Raw genomic sequence first — 16,829 nt, 5'->3', positions numbered from 1 at the left:
TAATAAAAGTCTACAGGATGTAAGAGAAATTTTCTCAGGGACAGTCAGATTGAATCATGGACAATGAGTTTCAGAATTAGATTAAATTGGTAACAAACTAATTTTTGTGGAAGGTTTCATGTTGCAACTTACCCAATTCTCAGCAACATGGGCAGACAGAAGTGAAATTGGGCAACGTAGCAGGTTAAAGCAATGTTGATTCATTTGGTCACTGGAAAATGAGAATCATAAGGGATCTAATGTAATATTCAATTGGGAAAATGGAGCAGTTAATATGAAGGTACTGCAATGCCCCAAACTTTATCCATATATGCTCTGCAATATAATCTTCTCCATTATTTTGAATTATTAAGAGGTGTAATAAATGAGGTGTAAAATAACAAAGGCAAAACTGATGATGATTACTTTGGGAAGCGTTGGTGTTGTATTCAGTTAGCAATCTACATGTATTTCAAAACCGTATGTCTCATTCTTCCTGAACAATGACTGAATTTACATAATGACAAAGTCAGTTTGGCCCATTAGTTGTGGGTGGTAATTAGCCATGTACAATCATACAGCATCCATAGAACCTTCTAAGGATGGAAAATGAAGACCATTAACGATTTGATAACGGTGTTTCTGACCTGCAAATTCTGGATCTTGGTGAAATACAATAATTTGGCCATATTAGTTTAGAGGCAAAATTGGAGGCATTAGAATTGTTTGGTTTAATTCAGACAAAGTTGTCTATCTTTAAGCTGTGAAAGATATGCTATTTTATAATTATATTTTGCCAGAAAACCTTGCATTTCCTGTGTGCTGTGGGTTTCTCATTGTTTGGAGAAAACTCACATCTAAGCAAACTATCTCCCAAGATAATCTAGATTCTACAGGATCAGTTGCATGAATGCATGTATCTGGTGAGGGGCCTTGCCATTGGAAACACACTGAGGCATTGTAGCCAGGGATTGCATCAAGTTTAATGGATGCACAATTATTAGAAATGCACATTTGTATAATTTGCATCTAAACCTTCCAATTCTCAGTCTCTTCACGCCCCCAAATAATTTCATGTAAAAAATTTGGATTAACTTGGCGGTGTGAAAATTTGTGCTCCTTGGTTCAAAAATGAATCATTCTGTTTTGAACCTGAAAGAGCAGGCTTAACAGGACAGGAGGCAATGAGCTAAATCAATAAGGGAAGTTTACTTCTAGCATAGGGGTGGTTTGCATGTCAGTGTAACCATTTATGGCATTTATAGTGCCTACTTAAAGATTTAATTTGGCTTATAGGGAATTTTATTAGATTGAACCTGAATTTTGGAATTAATCTTTTAGGGAGGTTCGGGGTTGCAGGACCTTAAATTCTAAAATCAAAAGGCTTAGAAATATCCCAAAATCAGACGGTTACTGTTGATATTCAAGTTTAGCTACACAATAAATCAAAGACTAATTCAGTTTGTAGACAACGCAGGCCCTTCTAATAAAGCTCATTATCAAACATCTCACTTTGTCCTTTAGTTTTAGTTTTCCTGAGTCAGTCTCTCACTTGAATTCATTTAACTGCAATGGTTAGTTTCCTTTAATATTAAAAGGTAGCAGACTTGCCAACAATTCTGTAGAATAAAATGTATCTTTTTTGTGTACACCAACTCTTCGATTCTCCATGTGTCAACTCCTCTGGAAACTCCTAGTTGTGGCCCACTGCCTTTGTAAAGTATTTACAAAATGTTTTTTTCTGTTCTACAGAGTACAGAAGTGACAGTCAATACAGAAGCCGGAGGAAATCCACTAATAACCATTAAAAATTAAGTCTCAAATTATTGATCTGATGCCTCAGTTAGTAGATGCACCATGCTTGTTTTTAATTTGTTCATGGAAATGAGTGTTACTAGCAAAGCCAGAATTTACTACAGGTGGAGGTGAACTGCCTTCTTGAATTGCTGCAGTCCTTATCAACATGACCTGTAGATTGTTGAAGGTGGGAGATTCAGTTTTGGTAATTCTCTCTTTTTGGAGATGGTTGTTGATTTCTATGAATGTGAACATTACTTGCCATTTAACAGCCCAAATGTAAATGTTGTCTGCATCTTCCTGCATGCAAGTATTGACAGGGTCAGTATCAGAGGAGTTGCGAATGATACTGAACGCTATGCAATCATCAGCAAACATCACAATTTTGCACCTTTTGGTGGAGGTATGGTAATTGATGAAGCAGCTACAAATGGTTGCATCTAGGACACTACCCTGAGAATCGCAGTTGGACTCATGTGGTGCAGTGGTAGTGTCCCTGGGTTCAGGTCCCACCAGGGATATGTAATAATATCTCTGACCAGGCCGCTTATCAAAAAGAATTCTATTCTGCGGATCTTAGGGGCTCGTGTGGCACAGGATTAATGCCCCTACCTCTGGGCCAGGAGACTGGGGTTCAAGTCACATCGACTCCGGAGGTGTGTCATAATATCTCTGAACAGGCCAAATAGAAAATATCTAACTTGAGGATTTCCTGCAGCATGGCCTTGGGATTGAGATAACTGGTCTCTAATAACCATAACCATCTTTCTCGCTGCTAGGTATGATACCAACTGGGAGAGATTTCCCCGATTCTTATACACAGGTTCCTTGATGTTATACTTGGTCAAATGCTGCCTTGATCTCAAGAGCAGTCACTCTCATCTCACCGCTGCAATACATCTCCTTCAACCATATTTGGACCTTGGCTGTAATGAGGTCACTCCAGAACCCAATTTTGAATAAAGTTTAATTCACACTTGGCATTGCTGACCTCAGTCGGGGTTATAGTCCAAGGAAATTTAAACTTTCAGATAAATTAGGATGAGACTGATGTCATTTATCTGTACTGAATAATTCCACTACAACTAAACTCAAGAAAAACTGCCATTTTACAATAGATACTAGAGGGAACCTGGTACACATGAACCCACACCTTGGCCACAATTAGCATTGTCTTGAGGGAAAATATTATAGAGGAAACAAATTTTCATATACAGGTGCCTGAGACTTTCATAGAATCTTCCCACTCTAACTTCACCTAAGCCCTGGAGAAAAATATTCCACTGACCTGTTGCTGGTTAGTCGGATAGTGTGGGAGAACACTGTGGAAATAGTACTCAAAGATCGAGAAATATATCTGAAAATTTCAGACAGTACAGATAAGTTTGCTAACAAGATACTGGATTAATGCTCCTTCTCTTGCTGAAGTTGAAACTCTTGTAGTGCTAAAGACAGTGAGCAAAAGAGGACAGAAATGTTGATGTGTTAAATAGGCTTCTGCAGTTGACAAGTTAAGTTTTAGTATGTTGTTATGAACCCTACAAAGACAGATAACTTTGAAAAAGAGATTAATTTCATTGGAAGGAACCAAAAAGGATATGATTATACATTTTAAAGTTTTATTGTAACATACTGAAATCAACACAGATCAAACATTACTTAACAGGCCACTAATATATCAAACTAAATAAAAATTACTTCTGCATTAACTAACCAATGTGACACGAAGATGTCATGAAATGCTTTCACTGTACTTTGTCAATCTTGCAGATATACAACAGCACAGGAACTGCTCCACAGTCACTCCTAGTGCTCCAGCAGATTTAATATTACTGATGTCAGGTTGAAATTTCAAGTGTTCCTCAACATTTGTTCCACTACCTGTAAGAGTTTTCTGGATCCGATTATCACCACCAAAACACAATTCAGTCACTCCCTGTTCCTTAAATCTTTAAGATCTGCTCTGTTCTGTTCCTTTCCCTTTCAACAAAACTCTTACAAACATCCTGAGATAACAAGGTGTAGAGCTGGATGAACACAGCAGGCCAAGCAATATCAGAGGAACAGGAAGGCTGACGTTTCGGGCCTAGACCCTAGGCCTGAGGCCCGAAATGTCAGCCTTCCTGCTCAGCCTGCTGTGCTCATCTAGCTCTACACCTTGTTATCTCAGATTCTCCAGCATCTGCAGTTCCTACCATCTGTTACAAACATCCCGTTTAGTTGTTAACATGAAAAGAATTGCCTGCCTCTCCATTGCACTAGCTTCTTTGTTTCTGTATTTCAAACAGCTTCTTTCTCTTCAAGTGGGTTAGTGTCAATATTTGTTTAATAATGCTTTGAGTGCCTCAGGACATACTTACAACGTTAAAAGTTTTTTTTGAGGCTATGAGGAAGCATGTCAGAAATTAGCAGTTTTATTTTCAGACTAAATTAGAGGTGATGTGTATTTGCACAACAAAATGAAATCTCAGTCTTCATGAAATTGGTCCTGCTCCCTCCAATGAGGAAAGTCTATCTTAAATGACAACAAAATCTAACTTTGACAGTCAGAATATTTTTGAAAAACAGCGTGTACTAAGTGTCAGGATAAAGTGGAAGTCAAATCTAAGGTTTTTCACGGAGAGAGAGAGAGAGAGAAAGATAGATAAAGATAGTGATAACAGAACAATTGTTTACCTTTTTAATATATCTAGTTGACATTTTAGAATTACACCTCAGTTCAAAATGGAACACAGGTAATGCTGGAAATTGTTTAGATGCTTAAACAGGAATCTCTTCCATGAACTATGGTGATGAAAAGTGAGTGATCACTGAAATACACTGTATACATTCTGGGAAAGCTAGCCAATTCGGTTCAGTGCCGATGACAGAGTTTGATTACAAATGGTTTTAAAGTCTGATGAATTATTTTGGGAGAACCCAATGTACTGTTTTCATTTATTTCAGTTTCTTCAACCTACCAAATGCAGTAACTATGCATTTACACCAAATCATCTGCAGGTTGCGCTAGGAGGCCAAACAACTAGTTGCAAGTTATACAGCAACTCATAAAATCATAGAATCCCTACAGTGTGGAAGCAGGCCATTTGACCCATTGAGTCCACACCAACCCTCCAAACAGCATCCCACCCAGACCCACCCATCCTACCTTATTCCTGTCACCCCGCATTTTCCATGGCTAATCCACCTAGTCTGCACCCTATACACTTTGGGCAATTTAGCATTGACAATCCATGTAACCTGCTCATCTTTAGACTGTGGGAGGAATTGATACCAGTGCCAGATAAAAACATCTGCTCCAATAAACATTAAGAAAAATTAATAAGATGCTATGTTTGAGGGGAGCCATCTTACATCTGTACAAACACAGTATAATTTACTTCGTTTTGTTTTTAATACCCTATTTTCTTTCAATGAGATGTCATAATGAGATGTGCAAATGAAATATTGAGACTGGGACAAAAATGAAAGCTATGCAGCAGATAGATGGAAAAATATTGCACTGATGAAAGGTCACTGGTGTCTGTTTTCTCTCCAAAGATGCTGCCACACTTGCTGAGTTTCTCCAGCAATTTCTGTTCTTGTTTCAGATTTCCAGCATCCACAGTTTTATTATTCTAGAAAAACATTATTTGAAAGATATGCATCAAAAAAAAAAAAAAGGATATATAAATGAATTGTACAAAGGCCTAAATTGTGGAATCTCTCAAAGTACAGAGGCAAACAATGGACCAAATATTATGCTTTCAGAGGTAAAGAATGCTTTGAAATTGAGTACAGACGAAGATCTTAGCATAGATTTAGTAACAAAAGAACATCTCAAAGCTTTTGAAGAAATAAATAGAAGTCATGACATATATAACGTACGCGAAAGGACATATTCCAAGTGACTTGACACATCTGTTATTTGTTCAGATACTTAAAAAGGTAAAGCTATGAATGGCCTGTAGAACTATAGCTTGTTGTGTCATCTCATTTAAGTGATGTTGAAAATTGTAATAAAAGAAATAACATAGTTGAAGCAGGAATTGGTGAAATGCATTCTGGATTTAGACTTGGAGGAGAACAAGAGTGGGATATTTAACCGAAGAAAAATCTTGACTAAGTATCCAGCAGTCAACAAGAACATTTACATATATTTCATTGATTATGAATAGCAGTTGATTGTGTTTATCAAAGAAATATGATATTGCCAGTAAAAGTATGAGATTTATCCAGGGCTGCTTTGGGAGCAAACATAATCTGACTGCCCATCTTCTAGCTTGATGCTAGAAGAGAGAAGCAAAGAGAAAGTAGTATAACAAGGCTGTGTACGGTCATCAAATTATTCATACAAAACAAATACTCAGAGAGCTAAGTCTACTTGCAGAGGTACAAATTGCAAGCTTGTGGTATGAATGGTAGTATGCTGACAACACAACACTACTTACACAATCATAAGAGGCCCCGTGAAGTATTATAGATCAAGTAAAATCTAGACGTTTAGGATATGGATTATGTGTGAACACCAAAAATACAAAAATAAATGGTAGACAGAAGTAATATATTGGAAGAAAGCTAGAGTGAAGATTGAAGTGGATGGTATCACATTGGATCAGGTAGATAAAGTAGGCTACTTAAGACAAGAGGTAACAGAACATGGTACGTGATGCCAAAGTCAGAAGGCTAGAGATAGCCAGACATAAATTTTGTGAAGATGAAGGATGTGTTAACAAAGAAAACCCAAGCTATTTTGAATGAAAACAACTCATAAGATGCCACATTCTATTCACTTTCCTGAAATGTGGACAATAAATAAAAATTTGTGGAAGAAATGAGATCTTTGAAATGTGGATACAAGTACTTAAAATTCTACAAAGCTAGAAAATGAATGAATAGGTGCTTGAAATTGCACAGCAAAAATAACTCTTAAAAAGTGACATCCAGAAATGAAACTAACGATTTTGGACATGTGATCAGAGCTGAAAAGCTATGACAGTCCTTCCAGAGGACAAAGTAGAGGGTAGCAGAAAGAAGGATCAAGCTAGGCATAGTTGGATGATAGGCATCACAAAATGGTTAGTTACAGTCAAGATACAGAGGATATGTGAGAATGTGTAAGACAGATGTGCATGATGTACCACGAATAGGAACATAAAAGCCTTTTTTTCGTTGAGACATACTTGCTGAATATGGGGCCAGGTCCTTTGGCCTTGGCATTCTCTTAGCACCAAATGTAGCGGAAAGTTGACAGTCTCCACCAATGCAAAACATTAACAACAGAAGAATACTGCTGCTGGCATACTCCAATTTCAGCTTCAATGTAACAACAACATCCTTAACAGAAGCAGAAAGCTTCTTTAAAACAATACTTTACACACTTTAATGCAGAAGTAAAACTACACAGAAATGGGAAAGGAGGGCACTGTCAGTCATTTAGCAGCATCAAGTTCTGGACCCTTTGTAAGCACTGTTAATCTTAAAACAGATTTCATAACACCAAATTATATCCCTCCAATCCATCTATCCCATGGTTACTATTCTACTGTGTGACCACTCCGATTCCTGGGATGGCAGGACTGACATATGAAGAGAAACTGAATTGGTTAGGAATATATTCCCTGGAGTTTAGAAGAATGAAGGAAACCTATAAAATTCAAACAGGATTGGACAGGGCATTCCTGTTAATGGGGAGTCCAGAACGAGGGGTCACAGTTTAAGGATGCAGGGTAGACCATTTAGGATTGAGGGGAGGAGAATTTTTTTTTGCCAGAGAATGGTAAGCTATGGAATTCTCTGCCACAGAAAGAGGTTGAGGTCAAAGCTTTGAATATTTTCAAGATGGAGTTAGATATAGCTCTTAGAGCTAAAGGGATGAAAGAGTATGGGGAGAAAGGGAGAGCAGGTTACTGAGTTGGATGATCAGTCATGATCATACTGAATGGGATAGCTCCTATTTTCTATGTTTCACTCATACTCATCAAGCTACCCAGGAGTCCAACTTCCTTGAACAAAATGTAGACTGATACAGTTCTGTACAGTTCCTGGAAGAGAATGGGCCACATGATATCATTCTCTTCTCAAGATTAATCTGCCAGGGTAAAGTATGGAGTCTCATTCAACCTAAGGCTTTTCAATTTTTAATTAAGGCCTCTGCCTTGTAATGTCAGCCTGGTCCATCCATGTTTGACCCAGAGGATGCTGAAAACTGGAAGGAAAACAGTGTTGGTTATAGTTCCTGATAAGGAAATATATAATTTTAGATGAACATTTTGCAGTTTTCAAAGCAAAGGATGAACTCAACACAACAGTCACGTGTGTGAAGGAAAGTGTGTGTGTATGTTTTTGTGCTAATCTCTGAGTCAGAGGGTTATCGGTTCAATTGTAACTCCAATACATACATCTACATTTATAATCTAATAAGTCTAGAGGAACCCAAATGAGTTTCTCACTATTAATTTAATTAGATGGAAAAATCAAACAGAACTTGGTTACAGTGTGTACTCCAACTTATCTGATCTTCCTGCATTCTTAGTAACCAGCTCATCTACTGGTAATATTTCTAGACGCAGCCTGCTAAAGTTTGAATGAGATTTGTCAGTGTGATCCTTTAGTGTTAAGGGAACAATTCCATTGTTGAACAAATTATTTGTTACCAAGATCAACTGAGAATTTTTCTTATTAATAATACTATAATAGGACAGCATATTGTTGCACTTTATACCATCACTGTTGGATTGTGTCTCAATATTTAAAATGGTGTAAAGTGACTTTTATCCCATCTGATATCTCTTGGGCTGAGTTTATCTGGAACATTCATCTCAAATAATTTCCTGGATTGAAGCCAATCTTTATTTATACCCAGTACTCTGTGTTTTACATACAATTTGCTGGGATTTTTTTTGTGTGATGCTGTATTAGTCTGAAGTGATTTAATTTGACAGATTTTTTCTGTTCAGATCTTGCTGTTAGATTGTATAACAACAGAAAGAACTGTGGATGCTGTAAATCAGGAACAAAAACAGAAGTTGCTGGAAAAGCTCAGCAAGTCTGGCAGCATCTGTGAAGAAAAATTAGAGTTAATGTTTTGGGTCTGGTGACCCTTCATCAGAACTGTTCTGATGAAGGTTCATTGGACCCAAAATGCTGGCTGTTCATTATGACCACAAAATATGGGAGTGGAATTAGGTCATTCAGCCCACTGCGTCTACTCCACCATCTGATCTGCTGTCTGATCACAGCCGATACATTTCTCAAACCCATTCTCCTGCCTTCTTCACATAACCTTTGATCCCCTCACTAATCAAGAACCTATCTACGTCTGACTTAAATATACTCAATGATTGGCCTCCGAAGTCTTCTGTGGCAACAAAGTCCACAGATTAACCATCTTCTGGGTGAAGAAATTCCTCCTCATCTCAGTTCTAAAAGGTTGACTCTTCACTTTGAGGCTGTGCCCTTGGGTCCTAGTCTTTCCTACTACTGGAAACATCTTCTCCATGTCCACTCTATCTAGGCCTCTCAGTATTCTGCTAGTTCCAATGAGATTCCCCTCATCTTTCTAAACTCCATCGAGTACAAACCCAGAGTCCTCATCTGCTCCTCATATCACAAGCCCTTCACTCCCAGGATCATTCTTGTAAATCTCCTCTGGACCCCTTCCAAACTCAGCATACCCTTCCTTCAATGCAGAGCCCAAAACTACCCACAATATTCAAAATGCACTCTGACCACAGCCTTATACAGGCTCAGCAGTACATCCTTGCTGTTGTATAACACTTGTCTTGAAATTAATGTTAACATTCCATTTGCCTTCCTAACTGCCAATTGAACATCCTTGCTAACTTTAAGAGAACCCTGAACTAGGGCTCCTAAGTTCCTTTGTGCTTCAGGTTTCTGAAGCACTTCCCCATTTAGAAAATAGTTTATGCCTGTATTCTTCCTATCAATGCATAACCTCACACTTTATTCCATTTGCCACTTCTTTTCCCACTCTCCTAGCCTGTTTAAATCCTTCTGCAGCCACTCCACCTCCTCAACACTGTCTCTCCATCTAGCTTTGTGTCATCTGCAATAGTAGCAACAATGCCCTCAGTTCCTTCATCCAGATTGTGAATGTGTGACATGAAGAGCTGTAGTTCATTGTTGCCTTTGACAGTTCCAACAAGCTGATTGCAAATTCAACACAATCATTTGACATATGTTCAGGTCAGCAATTAATGAAACTTTGAATAGTCACCTTAAGTAATAAAGCCCTTGCTATAATTGAAAGATAAATACGTGGAATAAAATCAATTTGTCCAAAGTTCAATATGAAATACAATCTATTAGACAAAGTGCTGCCAAGAGCTGAGCTTGTGGCCAAATTCTCAAGAAATTTGCCACTTAACCGACTGACTGGTTCTCCAACATTCACGATCTGGATGAAGGAACTGAGGGCATTGTTGCTACGTTTGCAGGAATGAGGATGATGCAGGACCAAGTTCCCCGTTCTCTTTATAACTAACTCTTACTCTCAGCAGGAAAGTAATGGCGCTGGGGGTTTGCTAGTATTTAGCAAAAAAAAAAGGGAAGGCAAGTGCAAAATTTCCAAAATTGTGGATGCTACATTTGAATCCCACTGTTTGTTGCCACATTTTACTGTTTCAAAAAATTACTTATATACAATACTGGAAACAAGGGAGGCACATGTTGCAAGGTTTCCAATAAGTCAAAACAGCTCAGAGTTCTTTAAAGAGTAGTTCCTGAGTTAGTTGGTTGGAGAAGAAAACAGATGCAAACTCCTGCAGACATAAACTGTTAAGTTTACTGTTAAAAAAGAACTGAACTACACTGATTCTGTTTGGGACTCGGTGAAGTAAAGAACAGCTGGGTGACTCAGTGCTGTCGGAATGTAGGAAGAAATTCAAGCAAATAGTAGGCAGCAAAATGTTGGAGTCAGGGCTCTGGAAACGTCTTGGGAGGAGTGAGGGTCAGAAGTAGTCATGTATCACTAATAGTTTAGTAAGTAGGTTGGTTAGCTCAGTTGGTTGAATGGCTGGTTTGTAATCCAGAGTAACCCAAGCTGTTGGCAGTGTTCAATTTCTGCACCAGCTGTTTTTAAATTCATTTATGGGATGTGAGTATTGCTGGCTGGCCAACATTTATTGCCCATCCTTAATTGCCCTTGAGAAGGCTGTGAAAAGCTGCTTTCTTGAATAGCTGCAATCCCTCAGCTGTGGGTTGACCCACAATGCCATTCGAGGAAATTCCAGGACTTTGACCCAGTGATGGTTGATGGCTGATGGCTGATAGCTGATAGTTACCATGAAGATTATCTTTTCAACCTCTCCTCTTGCCTGAAGTATGATGGTCCTCAGGTTAAACCACCAATTATCTTGTTCTAATGAGAGAGTAGTCCTATTGTCAGTTTATCTTTACCACAATGGTGAGTAATGAAGGAAAGCTACAAGCATAATGATTTTGTGCAACTCAGCCAGATTAGAGCTAAGGCAACAAACAAGACTTGCTTGATCTCACCGTTTATGAAAAGCTGGAATATGGCCTGTAAGTACTGGGAGTACTGTTTCCAAGAATCTAGGGGAATGTAATCCCAGGGAAGGCAAACCCAGAATGCAAGCAATTGTTGGGGTAGTCCATGACATAACATCAACGGAGTTTCAATACTAAGTGATCAAAAAAGAAAAAAAAACGAGACTTGTAATCATTTGTGAAGTTTTAATGTGATTTGATGACTGTCTCTCTAAAATCTGGGGTGATTACTTAGAAATGCACATGATCTGTGTTGATCACATTTACCATTTGATGTGTTCTGTGGGGTGTTCAACCGTAGTTTGTCACCTAATTTTTCCTCATGCTAAATTTTTAAGTTAGAATGCAAGTCATATCCACCCATGCAAAGTGATCTTTGCATGTTGTTTCAGTAATTTTTATTTGTAATAAACTGGTTATTCTTTGTTGGCTAAAGACACCTAGCTGATTTTTTTTCCTAATACTAAACCAAACAGTCTAAAACATATATAATTGGCCATTTCACCAATTTGTTATAACCATTACAAGAGTGAGACTAGATGAAAAAAAAACCAATGCAGCCTTTATCCTCAGTCATAACATTTCCATCTATCAAACATTTAGGATATAAAATTTCCAATAATAGATGCCAGTGAAGACAAAATTACAACTAGTTAAAATCTTCAAGTTCCATAAATAACCTGGTGAATAAATGGATATGATGTGTATTGAGCCATATCTGAAGATCCTAGCTTTTATTCCTAGTCTATGCTAAATCCATTTCTCTCTGTAATTTGGTTGCTTGAACCGATTTCAATGTGCCTGGATTAAAGAGGAGAAATGTCCAGCCAAATTCCAATTCCTGAATGTCATTGTTGACAGCTGCAAGAAAGTGCCTGCTTACAGTTGCTGAATAAAGAGAGGACTGAATTAAATGCAATGCCCCCATTGCAGGAGTAGTCCGCCAGCTCATAAAAGAAAAAAGGCTTGCATTTATATAGCACTTTTCATGATCTCAAGACAGTCCAAATACTCTACAGCTAATTAAGTACTTTGAAGTACAGTCACTGTTATACTTTTGCAAACATGACAACCAATTTGCACACAATGTGATAATGACCAGAACATTCTTTTTTTGTGATGTTGATTGTAGAATAAATATTGACTAGATCAATAGCAGAAAAATCCCTTTTTTCTTTGAAACAGTGCTGTGGGATATTTTATGTCTACTTGAGAAACTAAACAGATCCTCAGTTTAACATCAAACCTGAAAGATGGCATTTGACAGTGCGATGTTCCTTCAGTGCCCACTACAGAGTGGAGTCTTGAAGTGTGATTTTGCTGTCTAATGGAAGAAGGCACTTGTTACTTGGAACATATTTTGTTAGCAAGATACCCTTTGAATTGGCTTTTCTCCACACTGGTTTTCCCAACACTCCAGACACAAGCATAAGGGGTGACCTTGGCTTGGAGATATTTTCTTATTTTGGGATGGTAGTGAGGATTTCAATAATGTTAGGATATAATGTTAACTTTTCCTTCACATCATCTTCAGAGTCAAGGATTGTGGCATATACATTGGTCATAGTAGCATATGGTTGACTTGTAGTTAAGTACCATGAGGTTTTCATGTGTACAATTGAAAATTCTGTTAGTGCATCCAAGATCCTATTCTGGTGGAAAAAATTAGGCATGGGATAAGGATCATGCTCAGACTTTCCTTTCAAGTAAAGGTGCATCTTCCTGTTTGTGCTTTCAGCTATCCCTTTCCAGGAAGACATTTGATGCCTCTGTTGTCTGTGGGCAGATTCATTGCCAGGAATTCCAGGTTCCCTTTGACTTTGTTGATAATTCTCCATCATTACAAAGAACCTTAAAGAAGTCTGCATGTCATTTAGTTTAACATGGGGACCTTGCAGCACTGTTTTAGCTTATGATCTTGACAGATTTGTGGTATGGCCTCAGCGACATGCCAGAATAAGATGGCCAGAACCACCTTGCATTTGCAGCTTTCTTCCACCTTTGCAGCTGGTGAGATGCAAAGTCTTCCTTCATCTCTTCTTCTGTTGAGAACTTTTGGACCACACTTTCTCTGACACTGTTCTTGACCTAGCTACCATGGGTGGCACCACCAGTAGCAAGGAGCTCCCAACTCATTGTTCAAGAGACTGTCATAGCACATAAGTCTCTCCATCATATCAAGGTGGTGATCCACAAAAGGCAATTAACAGCCCGAGCTTGAATGCTGTCCATACTCCGCTGCAAATGGGCATAACCCTTTTCATTGCTTGGACAGTTGTGACTTGGCACTGTACAATTATCAATGAATATTCATATCTCTGATGGAAGTCAGGTCATTGATGAAGGAGCTGAATAGGTCTGGGACACTACTCTGAGGAACTTTGCAGTGCTGTCTTGAGGCGAGGAATGATTGACTTCCAACAACCTTTTTCCTTTGTGTTAGGCATGATTCTAAATCAATGGAGTAGCTTCCCCATTTTCATTAACTTGAATCTATTTCCACCATCCTTTTCAGTAGGTGCAGATGCACAGGACATTGGTTAGGCCACTTTTGGAATACTAAATTCAATTCTTGTCTCCCAGCTCTAGGAAAGCTGTTGTAAATTTTTTCTAAACTCTTTCAAGTTTTACAAGGATCTTGCCAAGGTTGGAGGGTTTGAGCTACAGGGAGAGGTTGAATAAGCTGGGGTTATTTTCCCTGGAGCAGATGGTGACTTTATAGAAGTTTATAAAATCATGGGGGGCATGGATAGGGTGAATAAACAAGTCCATTTTCCCCAGGATAGGGGAGTCCAAAACCACAGAGCATAGGTTTAAGGAGATGGGGAAAAATTTAAAAGGGACCTAAAGGGCAACTTTTACATGCAGAGGGTGGTGAGTGTATGGAATGAGTTGCTAGAGGTGATGGTAGAAGCTGGTACAATTACAACATTTAAAAGGCAGCTGGATAGGAAAGATCTAGAGGAATATGGGCTAAATGCTGGCAAACGGGACTAGATTAATTTCGGATACCTAGTCAGCATGGACGAGTTGGACCGGAGGGTCTATTTCCGTGCAGTACAGCTCTATGACTCAGTCTAAATTCTTAACAACTCTGTTGTGTACTATGACAAAAAAGTTAGGTTCCTTTCACGTCCTCTGGTTACTGACTTCTTGTTAATCAAAATATTTCATGACTCTGAACACCTCTATCAAATTTCTTCAATCTTCTCTGCTGAAAAAAAACAACTACAGTCTCTCCACAAAACTAAAACCCGGAATACTTAGTAGCGTTCTACTGAGTAACCTCCACGACAAATGATAAACTTACCTTACATCTCGAGAGCTGTAACCTATCATTGAGACACATTTTTATCTCAACATCCTGACATACTCGCCTCCTCATTCCGGCGCTTGCGCACCGTATCTACAGGCACGAGCAGATCATGTGACCATCGCCGATGGCGGTTCGGATTTGATTTGATTTGATTGAAGGAGGGAGACTGTCAGTGTGCGCGTGCGCATGAGCGGGAGGGTGGGAAAGAGGAGACCTCTTTCCGGTAGCGAGTTCCCGGATGAGCCCCCCTTCCCCCTTTTCTCTCAGTCCCGGCCGCGGCGGAAATGGTGGATGGAGCGAATGAGCGGCCGTACAGTACACAACACGACACGGCGACAACATTAGCGGCAGGGCGCCGATTTCGGCTCCCGTCACAGTCTCCCGCAGGTCGCGGACACTCTACATGGCGACCCAGCAGTTGCGCGGTACCGAGGTTTATTGCGACGCCAGCGGAGACTGCAACCATGTTGCTGTCAAGATCAAAAGCCATAACATACAGCAGGAGGAGGAGACGGAGACGTCGGCTTCTCAGCTCCAGCACCAAGGCCCTGGGCCCACCAAATACAGTATCTCGTCCAGTTGTAGCTCTGGAGAATCAGTCAAACGGGCGGCCCGTAGTCCCCGGCGTCGCCGGCGCAAGTTTCCTCAGCTCTTCGAGCGGGCATCGGGTAAGTGGTGGGACCCCGCCTTCGACTCGCGAAACCTGGAGGACGCGTGTCTGGAGCGCTGCTTCCCGCAGACCCAGCGCCGCTTTAGGTACGCGTTGCTCTACCTCATGGTGGCTGCACTGCTCTGGGCCATTTACTTCGGCTGCGGCGTGAGGGACAAGGACCAGGCTCTGGGGGCCGTTTTCCTGGCTCCCACCCTGCTCTTCATGCTGTGTTGTGCCGGCCTTTTGGCGGTCACCTTCAGTGGACTCTACTGCCACCACTATGTCCGAATCTCTCTGCTCTTCACGTTACTGGTCTTCGCCTTGTCGCTGGCCACTCGTTTCCAGGCCGGCACTGGCAGCGGCCTGGGTTGTAGCGGGAATGATAGTCAAGGCTCTTCTCCCTGCTGGAGCTATCTGTCGCCAGTTGGCAGTTTTTCCATCTGCGTGGAGGTGTTACTGCTGCTCTACACGGTCATGCCGCTGCCTCTCTATCTTTGTTTTATCTTCGGCGTTTCTTACTCGCTATTGTTCGAAGTGTTGGGTTATCATCTGGGCAGCGTCGAGTGGCCCCAGCCGCCGGGTTCCGGCCAGCATCTAGTGCTGGAAGCTATGGCCAAGCTTTTCCTACATGCTTGTGTACATGCAGTGGGCATCCACCTCTTCATCATGTCACAGGTACGCTCCCGTACCACGTTCCTGAAAGTAGGCCAGTCCATCATGCACGGCAAGGACCTGGAAGTAGAGAAAGCCCTGAAGGAACGCATGATCCACTCTGTCATGCCCAGGATGGTGGCGGACGAGTTGATGAAGCAAGGAGACGACGAGAGCGAGAACTCCTTCAAGCGTTACTCCACCTCCAGCCCAAAGAGCAAGAAGAAGAAAACATCTATACAGAGAGCGCACATCATCTTCAGGCCCTTCACCATGCAACGCATGGAGCCCGTCAGCATCCTCTTCGCAGACATCGTGGGCTTCACTAAAATGAGCGCTAATAAATCCGCCCACCTGCTGGTCGGTCTCCTCAACGACCTTTTTGGACGCTTCGACCGTCTCTGCGAGGGCACGGGATGCGAGAAGATCAGCACCTTGGGCGATTGCTACTACTGCGTGGCCGGCTGTCCCGAACCCCGCTCCGACCACGCATACTGTTGCATCGAGATGGGCCTGGGCATGATTCAGGCCATTGAACAATTTTGCCAGGAGAAGAAAGAAATGGTTAACATGAGGGTCGGGGTGCACACAGGTACTGTCCTATGCGGTATTTTGGGAATGAAACGCTTCAAGTTTGACGTTTGGTCTAACGATGTGAACTTGGCCAATTTGATGGAACAGCTTGGGGTGGCTGGAAAGGTCCACCTTTCGGAAATTACGGCCAAATACTTGGATGAACGTTATCTAAAGGAGGATGGGAAAGTGATGGAAAGGGTTGGCACGCAGAGTGTGGTGGCTGATCAACTGAAAGGTAACTAATTCATTTTCGTATTGTATAGTATTGATTGAAACGTTAAAGTTGGGTCCTAAGCCAAACTGACTTTTCATGATGTAAAGAGATATTACCGCACTAAATGTTGACTC

General features: G+C 40.6%; 1 protein-coding gene across 1 annotated transcript in view; it reads left to right on the top strand.

Moving 5' to 3' along the window:
- Positions 1-14,788: 14,788 nt before the first annotated feature.
- adcy9 (adenylate cyclase 9) overlaps positions 14,789-16,829 on the top strand; it is a 116,448-nt gene continuing 114,407 nt past the window's right edge. The window contains exon 1 of the mRNA XM_048609731.1: positions 14,789-16,716. Within this exon, the coding sequence (XP_048465688.1) occupies positions 15,006-16,716 (1,711 nt within the window). The 5' untranslated portion in view covers positions 14,789-15,005. The remainder of the gene's footprint in view (positions 16,717-16,829) is intronic.

This window comes from Rhincodon typus, chromosome 21 (genome assembly GCF_021869965.1).
Source record: "Rhincodon typus isolate 14 chromosome 21, sRhiTyp1.1, whole genome shotgun sequence".
Lineage (NCBI taxonomy): Eukaryota > Metazoa > Chordata > Chondrichthyes > Orectolobiformes > Rhincodontidae > Rhincodon > Rhincodon typus.
Note: the sequence above shows the minus strand (reverse complement) of the source record. Positions and strands in the feature narration are given on the sequence as shown.